The sequence below is a fragment of the Poecilia reticulata genome, chromosome 20 (assembly GCF_904066995.2).
Source record: "Poecilia reticulata chromosome 20, P_reticulata-male-v2, whole genome shotgun sequence".
Taxonomy (NCBI): domain Eukaryota; kingdom Metazoa; phylum Chordata; class Actinopteri; order Cyprinodontiformes; family Poeciliidae; genus Poecilia; species Poecilia reticulata.
In genome coordinates, this window is record NC_088849.1 from 25336120 (window position 1) to 25361512 (window position 25393).

A 25393-nucleotide genomic window follows, 5' to 3' on the forward strand; every position below is an offset into this window, starting at 1 on the left:
AAAAGTCAGATGTAAACTCCTGTGACTGTAGAGGATCTAGTTTTATACACCCTGAGCAGTGGTGTTAATCTGCCTGTTACTGAAAAATAATGCAGTAATAAAAATATCATCTGTGAACCAAATCAAAGCAAAATCATGTGATGCTGCATTACGTCCTTTGATTCACACCAGATGTTGCCTAAAAAGAAAGATGCAGCTGAATGAAGCTAATATTTAGAAAATGTTAAAAATGAAGTTACTAACTTTTACAGAAAGAGGCTCTCTTCCTGTTTCTGCTGCTGCTGACGGTGCAGCTGTATATCTGGTCTTTGAGACTGTCTGAGACCAGCAGAGAGCTGCTGATGCTGTAAAGCTGCTCTGCAGTCTGATGGACCATCGTTGGGCTGTGGAGATCCAGTTCAGACGGAGGATCAGTGGACCAGCTGAGTTCAGGTTTAGGGTAGATCCCCTCTGAGCTGCAGATGAGCCTGTTCTCTACCAGCTTTATACTGACTTTTATTAAAACTGCAAACCAAGAAAATAAATACATCAAGAATAGAGAAGATAAATCTCACTAACTAAAATCTACCACAGTGTTAGGTATTTTCTGAAACCTACATGGAAAAAGAGAACCACAGACAACGTATATGAGTTTTTAACCAAACTTCTGCAGAAGGAGAAGGCACAGTGAACTGCTCCTCCAAGCCGCTCACCATGTGTTCTGAAAATCTTTGGGAACAGCTTGTCTTTTATTATCAAACTTCAAAGAGGGAGGATAGGCAAGATAGACAGCAGAGGAAAAACAGCAGAGGTCGTAAAACATTTTACCTAAACACAGCAAAGGTCGTAAAACAATTTAACATCTGACCTACGATCTGAGCCCGGTTCAAATCTCGGTCAAACTGTTTCACATGAAGATGAACAGGCAGCTGTGACCTCCAGGTTAGTTCATACACACACTAAAGAAGAGAACACTTTAAACTGACTAACATTAGACTGAATATGAACTAAAGTAACAACAAAATGATAATACCAAAAAATCCCTATCACACAGTAAAGCCAGTCTACCTTGAACCTTCAGCTGAATGAATGTTTTCCTGCTTCCTCTCTCTGTGCTGCTGTAGCATCTGTATCTTCCTTCATCCTGGATCTTCACTCCTCTCAGTTTTAAGGAGGCGTTTCCTCTGGAGATCTGGTCCTTAAACAGAGACGTCCGACCTTTGAACTGCTGGTCCTGCCGTCCCAGCTGGTCCTCAGTATCATAGTAGGAGTGGACATTATGTCCTCCTGATGTTATGAGATCCCAGTGGACGATCGTATCTGAACTGGGATCAACATTACAGGGTAAAATGCAGTTCTGTCTGAAAACACACGTCACTGTGGGATCTGCAGGAGGAAAAGGAGTAAAACCACATATTTACAAAGAGATGTTTGCATTTATTTTCTCTGTCTGGAGTTAAATCAGAATAAACTTTTCTTGTTTCAGCTCAGTTAAAATGACCCACTTTATTTCTATTATTTCTCTGTTAGATCCACTAAAATCTAACGTGTTTGTTTGTCAGAGGTTCATTCAGTGCAGCAACTTTTCTGTGGCATCATGACAGTCAGCAAACATTTGGTGGGACTGATCATCATCTGAGCTCATCAGAACATCTGCAGGTCAAAACTCTTATGAACTTTGTTAAAGCTAAACGTTGTGATGACCTGCTGAAGGCAGAGTATCAGAAAGAGCAGCAACAAAACAGGCCCAATTTCAATAAACTGCTAAATAAAACTTCATATATTCAGCATTTCTATAACAACTGAAGGTAGCAGTTTCTTGACCGTGCTATAAAATGGTATTAAATACGCAACATATTAACTTTTATTCAAAATCTTAGCTTATAAAATTTCAGCTTAGGAAAAAATTCATCTATTTTATCACACACAAAAGAATCTTCACATTTTTGTCAAGAAAAGTTAACTTAATGAATGATTACCTCAGACTCAGTACTGGGTTTTTCTCCACAGGGAAGAAAAACTAAAAGACAACAGTGTTTTTTAGATTTTCATATTACAAAAGCAAAGCCCTGTTTTGATGGCTGGATGTGACGGTTCAGGTTCTGTAATGATTCTGTTTCACTTTGAACACAAAGTTGTGATCTGTGGCTCTCAAACACGAACAGCAGATAAATGTTAAACATTCAGTGCATTTTGACTGAACAGTTATTAAAACAGACATTTCAAACAACATGGTTTCAGTTTGTAGAAGCATTGAGCTTTTAATAAACCTGATGAAACTCAAACTGATTACATAAAATATTCATCACTTCTGGCCATGTTTGCTTCATTCTTAGGTAAAAACATCTCACTCACATTATGCTGGATCTCTGATATTAGAGCTAAATCATTTACTCACCTCCTCTTGAAAGTGGCCAAGTCAAAGTCTGGACCATTAAAAACATGAAGCAGAACATTTTCACCATGAAAAAACACTGATTAAAAATCCTGACACCTAAAAATCTACTCTTAGTTTTAGCTGTGAAGGTGTTCAACCTAAAACTGTCCTGTTTATTTACATTAAAGTTCAGTTCCGCCTTGTAGGTGTGGCAGATGGACCCAAGTCAACCTGTCAGGTTCCATAGAGGATTAAATCCACCTGTTATTATTAGAAACCAACCAGAATGTGGAGATAAAGGAGCAAATACATGACAGTATATGCCACTTTGATTCATCAACGTTTTAAATGATTATCAACCATAATTTAACTGTATTTTAAGCATATTTATGTCTATTAATTCATGGGTATTATTTGTTGTTACAGAAACCTAAACCAGGGAAGACGGAAACACTCTGATTTTCTCATGGAGTATTTAGTTTCACTTTGTCACTTTGTTGTTTCCATTCAACAGAAAGTGAAAGTTTGTTCATAAACCCGTCAGATTGGTTTTTGTCTGGCGAGACAAAAAAAGGTTTGAGAATCCTTGTAAGATGTCGCTCTGCTAAAACTGTCTGAGGAGAAACCATGAGGGCAGGTGGATCCATGTTTTTAATGTTTTTATCTTTTTAAAATCTCTTTCAAAGTCTCTTTCTCACTGTTTATTCAATGTCACATGTTAATTATGTAAAGCACTTTGAAATGCCTTGCTGCTGAAATGTGCTATACAAATAAAATTAGATTTTATCTACAATCAACCTCCAAAGATAAATGCACATTTCAGGGTCCAATCTGTTCTAAAAGACATTGTTTTACCGTTTTACTGCATCTCAGGGAGATGAAGATCTAACAAGACCCATCACTTTCTTTTTTATAATTTATTTATTGATATTATTTTATTTTAAATATCTAAAACAGACAGTTCTCACTATTTAACTTGTAGTTTATGTTGTAAATGTGAAACTTTTAGCAACAGAGCCCAATTTTCATCTGGACTCCCAGGCAGGATGAAATTATTTAGGAAAAAGATGGAAAAATACTGTAAATGACATGTTTGTCATTTGTTTAAATACACTGTAAATTATCCACATATAATAACACATTTAATTTGTCACCAGCCTCTGTTTCATAGACAGGAAGCTGTTCATAAAGATGTTCAGCTGAAACAGCATCCAGAATAAAATCCCACATAAGAGAAGAATGACTGACTGAATTTGTCCTTCTTAGATTTATTTGTTCTTCTTTAGTTAAAGATCTTGTCTACATATTTAGAGTTGGTTGCATTAAATTGTTTCAGGGTTTTTGGAGGCTTTTTTAATCTTCTGCTTGTTTTAGGACGAACATATTCAGACAGACAGACTCAGGCTTGTTAGCAGCTGTTTCTACTTTTCTCCATTAGTGTGATTAAAATTGTTTCTTCCTTTTCGTTCAGGACTTTTTTTTAAAATTCGTCACCAGAACATCAAGCTGTTATAATCTTCTTCCTGAAGGCCTCAGATGACCTTTAGTTATCGCCACGGCGACCACTCTCACCAAGATAAACTCATGGAGAGCTTTAAAACATATTTTCTTCAGTTATGAGCTCGGTCTTTATAAAATTTATATTACATTTCCAAATGTACAAAGATGATAGAAAAAACAAAACCAGGGTGTCCTTACTTTCTCACATGATTTTCAGATGAAAATATTTCCTCCCAAACTGTTAAACTACAGAAACAAAATTATTTCAGTCAAACAGTTTCCATCCCCACTGAGGTGAACATGAGGAAAGTCATAAAAACATTAATTCCTTTGTGTTCATGTGTGGCTGAACTGGCAACATTTCAAAACTAATTTCAACATTTCATTCCTAAAGACTGTATATATTTATTTTATCCATCCATCCATCCATCCATTTTCTTGCACCCTTTTTCCCTCAGTGGGGTCAGGAGGTGGTGGTGCCTCTCCAGCCAACATTTCGGGCGAGAGGCGGGGTCACCTGGACAGGTCGCCAGTCTGTCGCAGGGCAACACAGAGACACACAACCATGCACACACACACTCACACCTAGGGGCAATTTGGAGAGGCCAATTAACCTGACAGTCATGTTTTTGGACTGTGGGAGGAAACCGGAGTACCTGGAGAAAACCCACCATGCACAGGGAGAACATGGAGACTCCATGCAGAAAGACCCCAGGCCGGGAATCAAACCCAGAACCTTCTTGCTGCAAGGCAACAGCTCTACCAACTGCGCCACTGTGCAGCCCTATTTATTTATTTTATTTATCTTTAAATATATTTGTACAGTTGAAAACAATCTAATATTTAAGGATGATATCAATCATTACAACATGATGACTCCTCTAAGACACAGTGATGAAGAAAACTGTTAAAAATAAATGTTTATCTTATTCTCAGTGGATTAAAGTGAAACTATTAACCCTCAACAACTGAAGCAACATTTATATTTGAACGTCATTAATTTAGTAAATCTAAATTTATAGTGAATGTTTGGAGTTTGCAGTCAGGACTACATAGTTCTGTTTTGTTGGAAAATAAATTTTGGGCATGTTTTTCTTTGGACACTTTATTAAACTTAAAATAATACTGTAGATATAACTCAAACAGATTGTACTGGATCTGGAAGATAATCTCTAACTGAGCTGCACTGAAGAAAGCTTTGAAAATGTATTTATTTTATTTTTTCGGAGGGAAACTGGAAGTAAACTCATGAGTGTAACTTCATGATAACAAGTTAAATCCTACAGGATGAGTTTTACTCAATGAAGGACTGTAGAAAAATTTGATGAAGACAAACTGATGAGGCCATTAGTGACGTTTGTCTTACTGTTTGAACATATCATCTGATTGTTTGCTGCACTTTGTGTCATCATGTTTTGTTTTCTGCGCAGATCCATGTTTATAATTGTTAGAGATTTTTTGATATTATCATTTTGTTATTACTTTAGTTCATATTCAGTCTAATGTTCAGTTAAAGTGTTCTCTTCCTCTGTGTGTATAAACTGACCTGGAGGCGCCATCTGCCTGTTTGTCTTCATGTGAAACAGTAAACTGTGTTTCCCAGACCTTAAATTACGTTTCCACAGGTGCCTCCTTATAAACCGGAATACTCCCTATTTTAGAAACTGCCTGTGTGCAGTAATAATTTATCTCTGCTGTCTCCTTTAGCCATCCTCCCTGTTTCTGCTTGATAATAAAAGACAAGCTGTAACCAAAGATCTTCAGGCGCTCAGTGAACGGCTTGGAGGAGCAGCTTGCTGAGTTTTCTCCTTTTGCAAAAGCTTGGTCATAAAATTCATATACGTTGTCTGTGGTTCTTTTAATGAAGGTTTCAGAAAAATACCTATCAATAATCTTATCTGTTGTTGTTATATGACTTTTGAATAAAATATTTCTCCTGTTTTTGCTGCTGTCTTTGACGCTAACATTTCCCTCATTTACTCAGCAGAAACCAGTCTGATGAATCCGAATGACATTCCTGTAGCAAAATATTACACAATGTAAAAGGTTTTATCATTTCATTCAGAACAGAAACAAAAACCAGCCTCATGTATTTTGGTGATCAATGTTATAAAGATGGAGAAGGCATTTACATTTTAGTTGCTTTATTTAAAGAACAAAGTATTTATACAATAACAAAACATTATGTAAAAATCTTTCTACAGAAATGAAAATCATGGTATCAATAAAGATTCTGAGAAAGTTTAGCTGGTAGAATATAAATGCGATGTTTCATCTTCTGCCGCCTGCTGGGCAGAAGATGAAACATACGGTAAAATCTTCATTTAGGAAAAAAATCTGAAATACATGCAAATATGAGAAAGAATTAAAAAATATGAACATATCAAAGTTCATAAATCATGTTGACGGTAAAATGTGAGAATTAAAACATTTTACCATGAATGAATGAAAGGTTTAAAGCTGCAGAGCTTCACTTTCCTCCACTTTCTTCTTGTAGAGCATCATGAATCCAGCAGCTGCTGCTGCTGCAATCACAACACAAACCACCGTCCGTCTGATGAGTTCAGAAACCACCAGATTCTCTGAAACCAAAGAAGTTCAGGAGTTTAGCTTAGAGACTCATTTGTAGTTTAGAACATTAGATTTTTCCCATCTAATGGAGCTTAAATTCTGAATCCCGTTACCTCCAGTCCTCCTCAGATAGAGCTGAGTTATAATGGTCTCCTCATCGTCACTGAGCTCACAGCTGTAAACTCCCTCCTGATCTGAGGTCAGATCCTGTAACGTGAGGCTGCCGGACGCTGAAACGTCCCTCACATGTTTCCTCCAGTCCTCTGAGACGTTGTAGATGTTTCTGTCAGTCTTGGTCAGGATGATCTGAATGTGGTTGAACCTCCAGACCAAACTGGAGGCAGAAATGTTGAAGGAAGAGCAGCAGATTGAGACCTGAGAACCTGAGAAACCCACAGAGACTGAAATGGAAAATAGAGATGAGTTCATGGTTTCTAGACTTTAATGAGAAAGATTGAAGCTTTAACAACATTTAGACAGAAATCAGCAGAGAAATCTTTAATGAATAAAGTGTTGCATGAACATCAACAATAAAAACATCTGCAGAGGAATAAACTACAAATATTATATAAATCAGCATCAATGTAAAAATGTTTCTGTCAATAAATTATATTGACAGATATTAAAGTATGATGAAGTAAATATTGAAGCAATCTGCATGTTTCATGATGAGGTTTACAGTAAAAGTCAAATTAAGTTCATTAAATGTTATCAGAACTTTCTGGACCTGGAATATCTAAAGTTGCTCTCCTCTGGTTCCTCCTGGTTCTGATGCTGCAGCTGTAGATCAGATCTGGACCCGTCAGAGAGCTGCTGATGTCATAAAGCTGATCTTCAGTCTGATGGATCCTGGTAGTTTCATTCAGAGCCGTGTTGGATGGAGGCTCAGTGGACCAGGTGAGTTCAGGTTGAGGGTAGATCCCCTCTGAGCTGCAGGTGATCCTGTTTCCATCCTGATGGATCCTGATGTCAGAAACTGGAGCTGAAAACAAAATGAGAAAATAAAAAAGAGCAACTTTACAGAAAAAAGTATCTGGGAATCCCAAAATAAAAGTGCAACTCTCAGAATCTTATCATTTGAAAGTAATGTTTTCAAATGAATGTGTCCTACCTTCTACTGTAAGGTCAACAAAATGTCCGTCATAGGTGCCATTTATATTTGCAATACACAAATATTTTCTCTCATCATCAACCTTCACTCCTCTCAGCAGCAGATCACCGTTTCCTCTAGAGATCTGATCCTCTGACAGAGACGCTCAGGATCTGAAGCTCTCAGAGTAGCTGAAGTTGCCCTGGTCATACGATACAATCTGAGACTGTTGATTTTCACGTTTCCATGTGATGGAGTCGATCCCGTCATCGATCCGACATGGTAAAATGCAGTCCTGGTTGTGAAGACAGGACACGGTTCCAGTGGCTGCAATAAGAGATAAAAACAGGTGAGAGTTGAGTTGAATGTTGTTGAGGAGGAAACCCAGATCCTCCGAAGGATCAGAGAAAAACCTGCCTGGAAACAAGATCTCAGCAAATAATCTCCATGATCCAGATGATGTTCACTGAACCAAAAGTTCTGGTTCTGGTTCAGCCACTAGTGACACAGTGTGACATTATCCAAAATTTCTCAAGTTAAACGCAATTTGATAAACAACAACTTGAGTGAAGTTAGCCTTCCTGTGTTTATTCTATAGACTCCGGTACATAACAGACCAAACCGCGTCATCATCCGAGCAGGAGAAAACATGGCAACCTCCATGGGTGAAAAATGTAACAAAAGATGTTTATTTTTGAAGTAATTATAAGTTTTAGTGTATCACAAGCAGCAATATTTTATTTAATAGGAAAATCGTGACATATTTAGACCAACATGTTCAACTAATCCTGGTTCCCTTTAAAAGCTGTAGTTTGATGCTAACATCTGAATAATAATAAAATAAAAGCAGCAATAAATGTTTTACTCACCAAAAGTCCACAGAACAGGTAAAAACACTAAAAACAAGAATCTCCTGGTTCTGATCATTTTACTTCTAGTTATCAAGTATTTGCTGCAAAACTATGAAGAAACAAATTATTAACCTGCACCTCAGCTTTATTAAGAATTTACTGTATTCCTAATAATATAATTAATATTCAATCCAGAGTAACTGATGACGTGAAGCTTCATTTATCTCAGAGTTTCTTCTGGTTGTAAGGAGAAAGTTTGTTCTGTTAATTTGTTCTGATCAGCTTTATGATAAAACCACCGGAGGAGAGAAAACATGTCAGGTTGGTGTTTGATGTTTGTGGTTTTCAGAGGAAATCTCACTTTGATAACCGAACAGAGAGAAGCTGCATGTTGGCCTTCATGTTCTGTGATTTCCTGAATATTAAATGCAACAAACTTGTCAGTTTAAACCTGCCTCAGTTTTAGTTTTGTATTATTTAAAACTGTTCAGGTCAAGTAAAGATTAAAACGTTAAAATAATGTTTAGTTAATCTCCTCATTCATCAGTGAGGAGCTTCATGCTGCAGTCCAGCTGCACAGAGTCACAGTTATAAAGATAAAACAATAATCACTCTGATTTCATTTTTTCATTCACAAATTAAGAGTTAACTCAGGTGTTTTCCTGATTTACCTTAAAATAGATTTTAAATCACTTCAGGTTTGATCTTTAAAGTCTGTATCTAAAGAATGTCATGATCTGACAACCAATAAGTGCTTTGCAATTTAATGAGGTTGTTCTGTTACTTCTGTATAAAAAATTTACAATTTAAAATGGCGAAACCATAAATGTGAATTATAGATGTAAATTTACCACCATCTTCAGTGAAACCAGCTGCTGACGTCACGACTTCCTCCTGAAACCATCAAATTTAAAGAGTGAAGCTCAGAGGAGCAGCAGATGATCAGATCTCTTTACTAACAGCAGATGAACCATCGGATGAAGACGTTCCACTGATACTTTGTGATGAATAAATAGTTTCTGCTGCAGGCCTGAAGTTAACATTTGGTCCAATCTGACCTCTGAACCTTCCTGTTCGCTGTCTTCTGCACACAACTTGTTGAAACAGCAGATGTTTCCTTACAGCTGCATTTAGAGTTTCACTGACCTTGGATTTTGTTGTTCTTTTAAATTTCTACAATAAAAAACTGATTTTATTGAATGAAGCCACTGGATGGTTCATCTGCTGACATGCAGCTGCTGTGCTGCATGTTATCATGTGTATTAGTGGCATTACGACACATTTCCTGCTAAAAACCTGTTTGGATTCAGAACCACAGTTTGACAGTGGAGAAGCTGGAGGCGTTCAGAGACCCGTTGAGACATGAATGATTAAAATCCTAGTGAAAATCTTGTTCCATCTCATTTTAACCTCCTGGGTGATCTTCAACTGGATCCTCCTGCAGTTCAAAAGTTATTTGCCGACAGTTGACTGGCCGACTGGTTGGGTGAGAAATAACTACATTTCACATCAAGCTAACAAATAGATTCATGAACACAACAACAAATATTCTAAAGTCTTAGTTTTAAACTCACAGTGTGATTTTATTTAGTTGTAGTTTTTCCCTCATTAATTACAACGTATTAATTAATGGGGAATAATTTTTAGATGCATTTTAAGATTTACAGCCACCTCTGTGGTATTGGTGCATAAAGATGCTTCCTTTTGCTGAACCATCTAATTTCAAAACTCTTTCGAGTTTTTTTTTTTTTTTTTTTTACATCCTCCCCTGCAGCTCTTTACTTTATTTCTTTCAGTAAAGGAAAATGTTTTCTCAATTTCAGTTTTCATTATTTTAGTTAGTTTTATAAAACTATAACCTTGCTGCTCGCAGTGGTTCCTTCCAGGTGCAGCTCTTCCTGCCCTCTGTCCAGAAACGTGGCTGTTTGGTTAATTCGTTTCTCTAATTTGGTCAGAAACACCTCAAGGATCTGGACTTGGATCTTCTTCTCATGTTTCCCAGTGATGGACTGGTGACCTGACCTCCGCCTCTCACTGTTGGAGATAAAGACTGATAAATGTCACACATCGGCCAGAAACTGCAACATTAGAATTGGTGCAGGAGACGATGAAAACCTGCATGATATGAACACAGTCAGAAATGCGTGTTCATTACTGAGGCAATTGGAAATCTTTTGCAATTTTCACAAACATATTCTCTATACTTTGCAATTTTTTTAAAATTAACTCTTAAAATCATAGTCTTTCCAAATATTAAAGATTTGTAAAATACTTGATAAATGGGAAAAATTAAAAAAGGTATTTTTACTTGTTTTTTTTTTGTTAAGTTAGGCTTCAAGATAAAATATACAGGACAGATTTCTGACTTTGATCAGGTGATCTGATCAAAGTGATTTGATCTGCAGTGCATGTATGATGAGAGACTTGAACTTTGACCAGTAAACATCTCTCCTCTGTTTGTAGGTCATGTGATATTTATTCTGCCTGACAAGCAGTTGAGAAGCAGGAATACTTTAGAATCAGAGCGAATGTCATAAATATTACCGTGATGCTCAGAGAAAACTCAGTAGGATCTTTTGTACCAGAACATAAGTTATACAATAACCATGAAAGTAATAATCAAACTTTAGAAATTGTCTTTTTATTAGCTTACCTACTGAACTCAAATTGCTGATTGAAAACACCTTGTCAGCACTGTTCATGGGCGCGCTTCCATGGCAACACATGACCAGGTGACCTCAAAGAAAGAATGATTACAACAAGTAAATAAATCAAGTTACTTCCCCCAAACACAAAATACATGTACCAAATAAATTAGAATATATAAAGTACACAAAAACCATCAGCTGTAAGGGAGAGGGTAAATCCCTCACAAGTATTTATTGGAGTAAAAGTCAAAAGTAGTTCTCAAATCTAAAAGTATTTGGTGAAAAGTCTGGAATGCTGAGAAACTGATCAGAACTTATGATTTAATTTGAGAATAAATTTGAACAAAACAGGTACAGTGAATAAAAATACATTTCCAAATATAACTGTTCACAGCATAAAGCTTCTGATAATACTTTCAGTAGATAACAGGAAATGATAGCAGAACTTGTTTCCAGTCAATTTTAACTTTAAGTGATTTTATGGTTTGAGTTAAACATGTAAAATACCAGGAGGCAGAAAATCAACACAGTACTGAGTCTGTTGGGTTTTAGTTTAACTCTTTCTACACATGTTACACCAATACCTCTGAGCCATTAAACTGTATATTTACTGTGTGGTTACTGACCACCTATTTTAAACCAGCAGCCAGATGAAATGATGTAAAAATATGATTGAAATGATGATGCAGCTTGTTGTCCTCAGTGGATTCTGCACTGAAATCTTTTAAATGAACTAAATGCATTAAAATTCAGGATTTCTGAATGTAATTTTACTGGACTTACAAGGAATAACAGACACATAAAACACTCTGAATGTTTAATATTTAGTAACCATGTGATCCATGTTATAAACGCTCATACAGATTCATTATTGCACATAAAAGTCCCAGTTTTCCCTTCCTGGTTCCAGTTTCAGCTGAGAGCAGCAGAATCCAGTCTGCAGGTTTCAACATGTTCAGATCATTTCAAGCTCGTTCATGTTTTCACATTCAGAGGATCCGGTTGGCTGATCAGAACATTTTTACCATTAAATGACTTCAAGTTTAACAGATTCTGCTGCTGCAAACAAAGCAGGAAATTATAAAACTTTTATTCACTGATTTCAGGGAGATTTTGGTTTTTATGATCATGTTTTTACTCCATAATCTCTATCCATCCATCCATTTTCTTTCACCCTTGTCCCTCAGTGGGGTCGGGAGGGTTGCTGGTTCCTCTCCAGCTAACGTTCCGGGCGAGAGGCGGGGTCACCTGGACAGGTCGCCAGTCTGTCGCAGGGCAACACAGAGACACACAACCATGCACAGACACTCTCACACCTAGGGGCAATTTGTAGAGGCCAATTAACCTGACAGTCATGTTTTTGGACTGTGGGAGGAAACCGGAGTACCCGGAGAAAACCCACCATGCACAGGGAGAACATGGAGACTCCATGCAGAAAGACCCCAGGCCGGGAATCGAACCCAGAACCTTCGTGCTGCAAGGCAACAGCTCTACCAACTGCACCACTGTGTAGCCCCCATAATCTCTAATAGACACTAATTGCATGTTTTAAATGTGTAATTTACAACAGTAAGTTTGTTTTGTTTCTGATGTGACTGAAGCTGTTCACTGATCAGCATTTTTGATTTGATCAAACTTTGTTTTTTATCTGTATTTGGGTTTTTATCCAGGGTGTTAAAGGGAAACAGCTGATCAGTCTAAATGTCTGTAAACACAGGTCTTCAAGTTTTCAAACTTATAAGGTTTAAGTATGAATGTTTAACATGTTTTGTTTTTCTACATATAAAATCTGACCTGGGTCTGATTTTCTCATCATTTGATTTGTGTTTTTCTTAAGTGATGAAAGAATAAAAGTATCTCTTGTTGTCCTGAAGGCGATGTTCATGTGTCATAACAGCAAGTTGTCAAGAAAATGAAGCACGTAGCTTCATAAAAAATTAAAGTACTAAAATATAAAAATTAAAAATTAAGTTTAACATACTGGAGAGTAAAGTTAAAATTGTAACATAAAATACAGATTTTAATGTAATTTCTACACTTTACTCTTTTTTTTGTCTTTTTACTTTCATTAAACTCTTTGATCTGCATTTATGATTCAGAACCAAAGTCTCTGAATTACAGGCTGCAATGATGTGTTTTAAACTGCAGTTTCTAATATAAATGTTGAAAATGTTTGTTTTATTATGTAGATTTAAATAAAGTTTATTTTTCATCATCTCTCCTGTTTTAATTATTTCAATGAACTATAAAAATGGCCCATATTTTAAATACGGAGTATCATTTTATTATTTTACAAAGTAAAGCCATAATGTCTCTTTGTTGTTACTGAGGGAAACTTGATCTAAATGGTTTAAATCCAGATTTGTTTCCATTCCATTCAAGTCTCAGCATGTCGAAGGAGCAGCCGATTTGATGAAGAGATGGAAAAGAAGGAAGTAGATTTTTCTGCTCCTCTTTTCTTCCAGCACATGAAATGCGTCGGGAACATTATGGAGTGAAAATCTTTGTGATTCTTGCGATCACAGAGTGTCTTTTCTTTTCTTTCTCCTCATCAGGTGAGTGTTTTCGGTTCTACTTCCAGTTTTAGACGATTATGATCCTCAGTGAAGGATTAACATGTTTTCTCAGACATCATGGAGCCTGATAACTCTGCACGGTGCAACATGGTGAAGAGTCTATCTGGACCTTCCCTTCATGTGTGCATTACATTTTATTTAAATGCAAACATGGTTTGTTCATGCGAAGATATTCTATTTATTTTAGCTGAGATCCTTTCTTTGTATTTAGATCAGGGGTCCCCAAACTTTTTCCTGTGAGGGCCACATAGCTTTTCCCTTCTCTGGTCGGGGGCCGGAGTCAGTTTGTGACAGAAAAAGTGTAACACGTTTATCACCTGCGCTGCTGGAAATTGTTGACGGTGGGATGGTTGAGGGGGGTTTGCAGCAAAGTAATTTTAACATATGAATTCCTCCTCATATGTTAACATAAAGGCTCGTTTTGAAGTATAAGACACGTGTGTTTATCTGCTCTACCGCTAGCAAACAACCGTACTGATTAAATAACATGAAAGTCCAGCAGTTCCCCAAAAGTCCAACAGATGGCAGCAGCAATGCGCCAAGCAAAACAAAACACCCACAGTTTACAGGACACACCTCCTGCTAAAGAGCCCCCTGGTGGTTGAAGAAAAATCCACATATAAACCGGAAAATACAATATATGAAAAAAAATCTGAATGCTCTCTGGTATTGTTCAGGGGGCCGGACCAAATGTGGCGGCGGGCCGGATCCGGCCCGCGGGCCGTAGTTTGGGGACCACTGATTTAGAGATTTAGGAGGGAAACTAAACTCACATTTTGCACCAACAGCAGTTTTTATTCATGATCTGTTTCCCTTCAGTCAAACTGAATAAATCCTGATTTTTCCTGATTCTCTTCTTTACTGTCTTTCAGATTCAGAGATGTCCTGTCATTTCATGCAGAGCTGCATCCTCCCCTGTAGTTTAGATAATGGAGATGAATTAATCATCCACTGGTTTTATATGAAAGGAGACCTAAATGTTCACTCCTTCTACCAAAACCAAGACCAGCTGGGAAACCAGAACCAGCGCTTTAGAAACAGAACCTCACTATTCAAGGACCAGATTCCCAGAAATAACTTCTCACTGAAACTAACAGGAGTGAAGCTTCAGGATGAAGGCAGATATAAGTGTCTCAAGAGCTCCACCAAAGGATTCAATGAGTTATTTATCAACCTGAAAGTTGATGGTAGGCCAGACTGGATTTAACCAGCAGAATTAAATGTTTTCATTCATCTGTTTCTGTTTCTAATTAATTCACATGTTATTTTCCTATTTGACCTGAATGACTATAAATAAACCTTTTGATCAGCTTCAGATTTACTGAGATGAATTTCTTTATAAGCTGAAATACTGAAGCTAAGATGGAGACCCATCAACTTATGTTAAACACTGGAAAATACAATTTTACCAAGTGTTTGTGTCTTAGTTGAGCTGAAATAAAACAAAACTGACAAGTAACTTTCCAGCAAGATAGGAGATTAAGTCAATAAAGACTTAATCTAGATTTTTAAAGTACTAACTCCACAGGCAGATTATTTAACTTACACCATGTAAAAATGTCTTGTAGTCAGTTGTAATATGACTTGTTATAAGTTAAATAACCTGACAGTTGAATTGTACTTAATATTCAAAAGTTATTGACTTAAAACCAGCTCCTATTTCTTGCTGAAACTTTTCTTGTTAGTTTTGTCTCATTTCAAGTGTCCTAAGATATTTGTGCTAAAAATCAAACCAAAAATACTTTTGATTTTGTGTTTTTGCAGTGCAGCAGCATTATTTACTGACAGTATCTTCATCCATTGAGATGCAGAGATAAATGCTGGTGAGGTTTAATCAATTGTTTCTCCTGCAGCTCCAGTTTCTGACATCAGGATCCATCAGGATGGAAACAGGATCACCTGCAGCTCAGAGGGGATCTACCCTCAACCTGAACTCACCTGGTCCACTGAGCCTCCATCCAGCACGACTCTGAATGAAACTACCAGGATCCAGAAAACTGAAGATCAACTTTACAACGTCAGCAGCTCTCTGACGGGTCCAGATGGTCCAGATCGGATCTACAGCTGCAGCATCAGAACCAGGAGGAACCAGAGGAGAGCAACGTTCAGGGAACAATGTGAGTGTTTTGTCTCTTTAATAAATTACCTCCATGTTAGCTTTAATTTTAGAGAAAAATACTCACAATAACTTTAACCGAATCCTTTCATGGCATCAGAACAAGCAGCAATGAGCTGCATTAAAACTTTTCTGTCTCTAAACTTTATTGTCCCACCTGTCTGCTTCCCTGCAGCAGTGACCAGCGCCCCCTACAGGACAACAACCCTCCACTGCTCTGACTCCAACTCGTCTGCAGCCAGCCTGGTCTGGAGGTTCAACGATCAGATCATCCTGAGTCAGACGGAGCCCAGCGTCTCCCCCAGAGTCTCAGAGGCCTGGAGGAAACATGTGAAGGTCGAGTCAAGGTCAGGAAGCCTCACCTTACAGGATATGACATCACAGCGGGAGGGGGTCTACACCTGCGAACTCAGCAACAAAGATGAGACGATTATTACAAAGACCTGTGTGAGGATCAACCAAGGTGAGGTCAAAGGTCATGGCTGTCTGAACGACAGTTAGGAAATGACAAACACTTTTTATTAAAAGTTATTAATTCAGAAAAACTTTCCTGTTTTTTATTTCAGAGAGTCGAACTCATCATCAGATCAGCATCATCATCGGTGTTGTTGTTGTTGTTGGTGTTTTTATTGTTGCAGCAATAATCATATGGAAGAAATGCTGTAGAAATGGTAAAATAGCAAATTGATTGATTTCTGTATTTCAATAATCTGTTTCTCACTAATAGTATTTTCTCATCTCCACAGCAGGAGGAGCTTAAGCTGCAAAGTGAGTAAAGATTTATGTCCAGATGATGAAAATATATTAGATATATTTTAACATTACATCTCATGTTAAAAATGTTCTTAGGTTGAAACTCACCTTAACATAAATTGAATCATGAATTTTTGGAAACCTGTTATTAATCAGAGAATAATTTTAATATTTTGATCTTAAATTTCAGAGATGTTGAACTTCAGAGTCCTGAAAGTTCACATGAAGCTGCAGCTGAATGACGACTCTGCTGTCCTGGATTTTAATAAGTGATGTTTTGTCAAAATAAGACAATAATTTTTACCAAAATAATTACCATGGATCTTTGGCTTAATCTATAAAGAGGGAAGGAGGAAGCAACAGTCGATTGTTCACAATAAAAATTCAGATTTAGTGTTTTGGATAGAACTATCCTGACGTGTCCTATCAGAGAAATGAGCTGCGCAGTGGAGCAGAGGGTAGAAATGTTGCCTCCCATCAGGAAGGTTCTGGGTTTGAATCCTGAGTCTGTTCTCCCTGTCAGGTTCTTCCTGGGTACTCCAGCTTCCTCCCACTGACCAGAAACATGAGGTGGTGTGTGTCTCCGTGTGTGTGTGTGTGTGTGTGTGTGTGTGTGTGTGTGTGTGTGTGTGTGTGTAGTTGCCCTGTACTATGATGAACTGCTGACCTAAAACCAATGTTTTCTTTATATCACGTCAGTATTAAACCAGTTGGGTTTAAAAAGGAAAACTTAACATGTTTTAAATTTTAAAACAATTTAAATATTTCAACATTATGAGTAAAATAAAAACTTGGCAAAATGTTGACAAAGTTGCATTAAATTCACTGATTCAATTTATACCCAAAACCGCAATAAATTTCTTTGTAAAATCTAGTTGAAGTTTTTATAATTTGTTGAATTATTTTCTTTTCCTGAAATGTTGTGATTATTTTCTCATTAATGTGTTTTAATATCAAGTTGTTTTGTCCTGTTACTGAAGATTTGATGAATGTAGCTTTTAATTTAGAACAAATGATCGACTCCTGAAGTACAAATGGTGCAAATATTTTCTTTTATTATTCTGTACATGTAAAATGATATGTGGCTTTAACTAAAGTGTATTTTTCTTCATCTCTGCTGTTTTATTTAGTGCAGTAAAAATAAAACTTTCAGTTAGATTTTAAAGTGCAGACCAGCATGATTTAACACAGATAAATGTTTTTAATCATTTTCCTTTTTCAAATTAATTTTAAAACATTTTGTCTTTTGTCATCAACCAAACTTTAGGAACACATTTCTGCTGCAGGTCAGTTATTAACTCATCAACCACAGAGACCAAACTTCTGGTCAGGATCAGTTTGAAGCAAAGGTTTCACTGAAGCAACATCAGGATTTTCACTTTAGTCCAAACAGATCCTCTTATTTACGCTGCAGGAGTTTTTTCTGCGCCGGCAGGCGACCGACCAGCACGATGTTCAAACAGGAACTGAACCAGGAGGAACGAGGAGCAAAGCAAAGTGAAGAACTGGTTTCATTTCTGGTTTTACTGTGAAGATCCGTTTGTTCATCAGATCAACATGGAGAAGTTTTGTTTTGATTCTGATTATTGTTTTTCTCACTAAAAAACTTCCTCACTGAAAAAATGACTTCTTGGTTCTGTAAATTTTACCTTCAGTTATTATTGAAATTTTACAACAAATTTTTATGTTATGTTTATTTTAAAATTTCACATTATATTTATTGTGTTACTTGAATTAGCTTGTCATGTTATAAACTTAATCTGTCACACCAAGTATTCTGAACTATTTTAATATTTCTAATTTAACAAATGCATAAAATGTGGTTAGGCAGCAGGAGGGAACCTGATGTAACAGGTTTATGTCCAATAACATTTTATTTGCAAAGTAAGAGAACATTTTGCTTAAATGTGTAAGTAAAATTGACAAACATCTTATTACAGAGTAAAATTAATTCAGAGTTTTTCAAGTGAAAGTTATAAAACATTTCTGAGTGCAAAGTAAATATTACTCCAAATGAACTGGAGCAGTTATTTTTTTATGTTTGATGTTCATCTTTAAGAATAATTCATTCAATAACGTGATGGGTAAAAAAATGAATCAAAATTTCAGATTTATTTTCTAAAATCATTGCATTTATAGTTTCAGCTAATAAAAATAAATCTGTTTTAAAATGTAACAGATCAAACAAACAGTTTCTGAGCTGAGCTGCTGTTTCTGTTTGCAGAGCGACGAACGTCACACAGCAGATGGTTGTTGACTCAACTCCTGTTTGTCCTCTGCGGCTTCCCATAAGGAAAACTTAGACGCAAACATGTCATGTATTTGATATTGATCAGGAAAAACCAGTCAGTCCTCGGAGACAAACTGTTTCTTCCCGTTGAATCTGGTTCATTTGTTCCAATCAGGTCTTTGATGACATGAAGCTGGAAAATGTTGAGCTGCTCCGTCTTTCTGCTGAATCTGCTGTTTCTGTGGCTGAAGGCCGTTTGGCCTGCAGGTCAGTAAACGATTCACTGATGGAGGAATATGATGCAGATTTCTAGGATCGTCACCATCCTGTTATTTATCATTATGAAATCTTAGCTGACGATGTCTTTGTTTTAGTTAAACGTCTAAATGGGTTTTATATGATATAAACTGAACTTAACCTGAATTTGTGACACAAACAGGAACAATAGACCTGATTTTACATTGTTTTACTGTTCATTAATCTGAACCTGTGTAATTATAAATCTACACTACAGGCAGTAACAAAAAGAGCAAAATCAATAATCAATAAGTTCAGATGTTTAACAGACTATTTTTAAAATCCAAGTTATTAAATTAATTTTCATAGTAAAGCTACAGACAGCTGTAATTCTTTACAAAATCAGAAATAAACAATTACCAGAAAATATGCAGGAATTGTTTAATATTAAAGATAATTTTTTTATTAGAATTAAATCAGTTTAAAATATTTAAATTCAGAGTTGAAGCTTCTGTGTATCAGTAAAGATATGAATAATAAACTGTTTATCACATTAACATGTTCTTATTGCTGAATATAATATATAATAACAGTAAATTATTGTTGAAATTTTTTTATTGATGCTAGTTTAGATATTTTTGCTGAAATTTAATGAAATAATTGTTCATCCATGTAAGTAAAATTAAATATATCCTCTAAAATATGGATTTAGTTGTTTTATGTCTGAATTATACATGTAATAAATGTGATATTATGTAAGTGGTTGAAGGGTTGAAACATTGATAAGTTTATTTTTCCTCAAACTAAAATTAATTTATAAAAATAAACATTTTTGATGTTATGCTTCGCTATGTAAATATTTTATTTTCATATTCAAAACAAACATTTGACTCATTGCTGTCAGATTATGTTTAGTTTTTATCACTATATTAATGTAACCGAATTGCTAACATTTAGTTAAAATCTGATATTATTTATTTTCTACAGCTCTGCTTCTCTCTAAAAATGAAATCTTAACCACTGCTGTCCAAACGTTTTGTACATGAACCAAAATCTTCAACTCAGAATTAGTTATTAAATATTTTTATAAAATAAATTACCTGCTTAACAATAAACAAAGCATTTATTTTTTAAAATAAAGATTTATTTTGTGAGCAGGAGAAGTTTGTGTCTTTCTTAAATTGCAGTTTGGATCGTTTAAATTTACATTAATTTAATCTCCTGATAATATCATGAAGAGATAAAAAGATAATTTTATTAATATGTTTATTATAATAACATTGTAAAAGGCTTTATAACTTTACATTTGGTAACTCCATATGAAACAACAGATTATCCTGTATGTCTAATCACCAGTATATGAATAAATAACGATCAGTTATTGAGTAAATCTGATCATTTATCTGTTTCAGATGATTATTGTTTCAGAATCTCCTCAGTTCGTCTCCAGCTGTTCGATTGGTCCGTTTACATCCAGAACAGATTAAATATCCTCCTGATGTCTGACATTATTGATTATTGTTTAATCAATAAGAAAAGATTCACCACATTAAGATGAAGCTGATGCTCTATTTAACATTTGTTTAGTGGTTTGGATTAAAAATCTCCAACCTATAAGGTAAAACTAACTGGTTACTTTCTCTCCCTTCCTGGAGCGACCAGGTTCCTTCCAGGCGTTTAAAGGTTCAGTTCTCAGAACTCGCTGCTCGTTTCCTGACACTTTACTTTGTTTGACTTTCTGAGAAACGTGCAGGATTCCTTCTGCTTCTTATTTTCTTAAAGATTACTTTGCCACTTCCAAGAACCGGACATTTTGAAACATGAAACATTTCATTTCATTGTCAAGCTTCCATTTTTCCCTCAAAGTCTCAGAAACTACAAGTTATTTCTGGATCTCACCTCTAAAGTAGCATTTCAGAACTTAAACATTATTTTGATACATTTACTGAACGCCTGAAATCAGATTTTCACACAGAAACGTTGATATTAAACTCCAGTTTCAGGTCCAAAGCTAACCAGGGTTAGCATCCTGGGAAAGCCCCAGTTTGACTTCCTGATGGTTGAATGTCGACACACCTGAGTTTATCACAGTCAGATCAGCTCAAATTAATTTCTGCAGGACGTTTTAAAACAACCAGCTGAAAAAGATTCGATCCGAGTTTCATAGTTTAAGGGTATAAAAATGTCTAAAACATTAAAACATACATAAAATATATACCTTCTTGTTCTGTACATAGAAATAATTGAGCTAATTATAACTGACAGGAACATTTTAGTCTGATTTAAGTTTTTTATACAGTGTATAAAAATAAATGTGTGAAACACTAGTTTATAGTTTCATACATTTGTTTACTTTTTCATATTTTTATTCAGAATTATTTACTCATATCCTTGTCAATAAATTATTTTTCATGATTTATGCTTAATATTTTTTAATTTAATGTTATTAACATGATAATATCTGATGTATCTAATATCTATTTTTGCTGATTCCACATGTTTGTTGCTCTTCAGCAGTTTTCTAACGTTTAACTTCAAAAACTTAAAAGTATTTTTGTTGAGTTTCTGGTTTAAATATTTTGAGCACTAGAAATAAAACAAAACTAATAATAGATTCACTTATCTTTTTATTTATCTTGGGAACATATCTGTGCAGTGGAACTAATAGTTTTTCATCAACATTAAAGTTTTATTTATTTGTGTTAGTTGCTTTAAATGTTAGTTTTGTTGTATTTTAAGTGAATCAAAAATATTTACACTAGAAACTAGACAAAGTACTTGTTAAGATTTTGTGTTTTTGCAGTGTAGATCATGTTTTTCTTGGTATTTAAGTGTTTTGACATGTTCTAATATGTGTATTTCTATCATGTATTTGCTTTATTTTGTTGTATATTTTAGTTTCATGTCTCCATGTTGTGTTTCAGACGTCGATGTTTCCTGTGTCTACATGGAGAGCTGCGTCCTGCCGTGTCGCTTCCACAGCAGCAGAGAGATCCACATCCACTGGGCTCAGCTGAAAGCCCGGCCGGTTCCGGTCCGCTCATTTCACAGCGATCAGAGTGAGCCGGGTCAGCAGGACCAGCCGGGTCAGCAGGACCAGCCGGGTCAGCAGGACCAGCGCTTCAGAGGCAGAGCGTCTCTCTTCTGGGATCAGATCTCCAGAGGAAACGCCTCTCTGCTGCTCAGAGGGGTCAGAGTTCAGGACGAGGGGCGATATGAGTGCTTCACCAGCAGCTCTGCTGCTAACAGTCACTCATTCATCAACCTGATGGTGGACGGTAGGAGAAACACTCACTGCTGCAGGAAACATTTACAGATCCTCACTTTTCTCTTTCCTTTTTTCTCGCAGCTCCGGTGACTGAACTGAAAATGGAAGCGATGGGGAACAGGATGAGCTGCAGCTCAGAGGGGATCTACCCCAGTCCGGAGCACAGCTGGTCCGTTAGGGCTTCGTCCAACACCAGCGTACAGAGCGCCATCATAGTGAGCCGCACCGCAGAGCAGCGCTACGACATCAACAGCTCCCTGACGCTGTCGGAGGGCGTTTCCTTCCTGACCTTCAGCTGCAGCTTCAGCACCAGGAGGAGCAGCAGGAAGGTCACCGTCTTCACACCAGGTGATCTGACTGCAAATCACCAAATATTAACAAGGATTTATGTCGATTTTTAGTGCAAATATCTCGGCAGACCTGAAATAAGGCAAACAAATTATTATAAGTATATTTTCAACAAGATATAGCAACTTATTTATGTGAATAATTCCTTAATATTGATTTTTAAAAGTACTAGTTTTACTTGCAGATTGTTTTACCTTCAATTCTGGGAAAATATCTTGTGTGGAACAATTACTTTTTAATCAATATTAAGGAAAACGAAACTAACTTTTCAGGAGGAGCTTATTTCAGGTCAATAATTCCTTAATATTGATTGAAAAAACCTTTTAAATCCACTGACAGATTATTTCTTTATTAGACATTTTTCTCTTGTTATAAGTGAAATAAAATGGAAACATGGTGAAATATTTGCACTACAACTAGATACAAATATTTTGTGTTTTTACAGTGTAAATTTGCACACCTGATTTTGGGTCCTGGTTTAAGTTTCTGTCAGCGTGCCGGAAGCGGAAGTGACCATCAACTGCTCGGCCTGGAACCTGACCGTGACGCGGCTCGTTTGGAGGTTCAACCGCAGCCGGATCGTCCTGAGCAGCAACCGGACGGACGGCGGCCACAGCGTGACGGAGGCCTGGAGGAAACACGTGAAGGCCGTGACGGCGTGGGGCGGCCTGACGCTGCGGGGTCTGACCGCCCAGCAGGAGGGGCTGTACAGCTGCGAGATGAGCAACGAGGAGGAGGCGGTGATCAGCGGCACGGTGCTGAGGATACGGAAACACCCGGGTACGAACCCAACCTGGCAACCCGGGAAACACGGAATCACCTTAAAAACAGCGAATAAAACAAACTGAGTGAATTAATGAGGGTCGCAGGCTCAGATGTCTACATACACCCCATTAATATTACAATACTTCAAAAACCTGAAGAAATTTACATTTATTAAATTCGGTTAAGTGACGTTAACTCAAATCCAATTGAACTGAAGCAAATGTAACTGGAAAAATTAAATTGACTTGAACAGATTTAAATTAAATTACACTGAACTGAATTAAAAATATATTGAGTTCAGTTACTTGAGTTTAACTGAAGTAAAACACATTTTATTAAATTAATTTGAGTAAATCAAATCGAATTGAGCTGAATAGTTTGTCAGGATTTATGCTGAAAATCCTTCAATTTTTTCCAAAATTAAAATGTTTCATCTGCAGAAACTCAACAGGAAATAAAACAACAGCATCATATAATATTAATATAATTTACAAACAGCAATTAAAACATAAATATAACCAGAAGACTGACTGAGGACAATAATCAAACTGAATAATAAACAAAGAAGAAAAATGCTAAAAAATACCAACATATAGTAATAATATTCAAGCATATAATTAAATGTTCAGATGAGAAAATGTAAATGTTTCATATTTATGATGCAGATCAAAGTATTTACTGTTATGGTGTCAATCTAATTACATATTTGTCATAGTAATGATGAGGGTATGTAAACTTCCGGCCACAAACGGTTCTTCTGTGACAGAGTGTCTTCAGTCAGAGGTCTCCTTCAAACCGCTGCAATACTGACTGCTACAGTCTTTGAAGAAGCTTGTCTTCAGAGCTAAAGCCTTTACTTTGAAAGGGTTTTTGTTGATGTAGTTGCAGGTTCCTCCTGGGTTCCTGCTGCTGTCGGCGCTGCGGCTGCTGTGGCTTTACTCACAGGAACAGCTGCCCTCCTGCTGCTGCGCTTCCTCAAATCACAAAGGTCATTTCACTCATCATTACCTCCAACATGCTGTGACGTCAGATACAACGTTCAATAAACATGCAAAAATTACTTTTAAACATTCATTGCACTTATTCCAATCATTGGAAATGTCACACAGACAGAAACGTGGGAATATGTAAGAATCGTGATACTGAAGTTTTAAACACAGAATCTAATTTGTCTCCCGTTCTTTTCCTCTCCAGGAGAGTTTAGGAAGCAGCAGCAGCAGCAGCGGCAGCGGCAGCGGCAGCAGCAGCAGCAGCAGCAGCAGCGGCAGCAGCAGCAGCAGCAGCAGCAGCGGCAGCAGCAGCAGCAGCGGCAGCGGCAGCGGCAGCAGCGGCAGCGGCAGCGGCAGCAGCGGCAGCGGCAGCAGCAGCAGCAGCAGCGGCAGCAGCAGCAGCAGCAGCGGCAGCGGCAGCAGCGGCAGCGGCAGCAGCGGCAGCGGCAGCAGCAGCAGCGGCAGCAGCAGCAGCGGCAGCGGCAGCAGCAGCGGCAGCAGCGGCAGCAGCAGCAGCAGCGGCGGCAGCAGCAGCGACGTCCTGACGTTCCTGCTGCTCCTCTGAGGAGGAAAACATTTCATCTCCCAACCGGGAGGTAAAACCCATGGGCTGGTTGAGCAAACAGAAAAAGTCCAACCTCAGCACCAAAACCAGGGCGGCTTCTGACGGTGAACAAAGATCTCTGGGATTTTAATCTTCATGTGAAAAACTGATGGAAACGTGACGACAGACTGACTGATCGTCCTTCTGCTCCAAACTCAACGGTTTCCTGTGGATTTAAGTTTTTATTGTCTGTTTCTGTAAATAAACTTTTGGATAAAACAAATTTAACCTGAGAATCACATGACCTGAGCTCTGTTTTTACAAAAGATGTCTAACAAACTGGAAAATTTAGAGTTGATTAGAAAGATTCAGAGCAGCCGGTTCAGTCAAACCCTGATTTAACATCAAAGAAACTGATCATTTTAAAAGGTGAAAAAATCTGAGAGAAGAAAAGAAGAAAATCTTACAGAATCGTTTTTGTTGAGTTTCTGGTGAAAACATTGTTTAACACATAAAACCACAGAATAACTTTTAGTGTCATTGTGCATATA

General features: G+C 37.0%; 2 protein-coding genes across 5 annotated transcripts; one reads left to right on the forward strand and one right to left on the reverse strand.

Moving 5' to 3' along the window:
• Positions 1-5983: 5983 nt before the first annotated feature.
• Positions 5984-8180, reverse strand: LOC103457039 (neural cell adhesion molecule L1-like). The gene is made up of 6 exons (XM_081602021.1): positions 8135-8180; positions 7758-7844; positions 7539-7682; positions 7155-7409; positions 6541-6828; positions 5984-6438 (listed from the first exon to the last, which is right to left on the reverse strand). Exons 1-6 carry the CDS (start codon positions 8178-8180, stop codon positions 6311-6313), a joined length of 948 nt encoding a protein of 315 aa, XP_081458147.1. The 3' UTR covers positions 5984-6310.
• Positions 8181-13397: 5217 nt separating this feature from the next.
• LOC108165689 (CD276 antigen-like) lies at positions 13398-24557 on the forward strand. 4 transcript variants are annotated; one of them, XM_017301817.2, is made up of 7 exons: positions 13398-13571; positions 14465-14779; positions 15446-15709; positions 15884-16171; positions 16275-16379; positions 16455-16476; positions 16652-17572. In XM_017301817.2, exons 1-6 carry the CDS (start codon positions 13490-13492, stop codon positions 16466-16468), a joined length of 1068 nt encoding a protein of 355 aa, XP_017157306.2. In that variant the 5' UTR covers positions 13398-13489; the 3' UTR covers positions 16469-16476; positions 16652-17572. The 4 variants fall into 4 exon arrangements, with proteins under 4 accessions (XP_017157306.2, XP_081458004.1, XP_081458005.1 ...); XM_081601878.1 differs by lacking the exons at positions 13398-13571; positions 14465-14779; positions 15446-15709; positions 15884-16171; positions 16275-16379 and adding exons at positions 21853-22206; positions 22278-22544; positions 23028-23324; positions 24192-24550 and having other exon boundaries at positions 16386-16476; positions 16652-18958; XM_081601879.1 differs by lacking the exons at positions 13398-13571; positions 14465-14779; positions 15446-15709; ... (2 more) ...; positions 16455-16476; positions 16652-17572 and adding exons at positions 21073-22206; positions 22278-22544; positions 23028-23324; positions 24192-24297; positions 24504-24557.
• The last annotated feature ends 836 nt before the right edge of the window (positions 24558-25393 follow it).

What these genes read in the sequence shown, in the direction of transcription:
- LOC103457039 (XM_081602021.1), bottom strand. Translation starts at nt 8,180, where the DNA reads ATGGAGGTTGCCATGTTTTCTCCTGCTCGGATGATGACGCGGTTTG. An exon ending in TGTTGACCTTACAGTAGAAG is followed by an intron (nt 7,410 to 7,538) that starts GTAGGACACATT and finishes TTTTGTTTTCAG; the next exon opens with CTCCAGTTTCTGACATCAGG. An exon ending in AGCAACTTTAGATATTCCAG is followed by an intron (nt 6,829 to 7,154) that starts GTCCAGAAAGTT and finishes TTTCCATTTCAG; the next exon opens with TCTCTGTGGGTTTCTCAGGT.
- LOC108165689 (XM_081601877.1), top strand. Translation starts at nt 21,780, where the DNA reads ATGTGTATTTCTATCATGTATTTGCTTTATTTTGTTGTATATTTTAGT. An exon ending in CATCAACCTGATGGTGGACG is followed by an intron (nt 22,207 to 22,277) that starts GTAGGAGAAACA and finishes TTTTTCTCGCAG; the next exon opens with CTCCGGTGACTGAACTGAAA. An exon ending in GAGGATACGGAAACACCCGG is followed by an intron (nt 23,325 to 24,191) that starts GTACGAACCCAA and finishes TTGTTGATGTAG; the next exon opens with TTGCAGGTTCCTCCTGGGTT.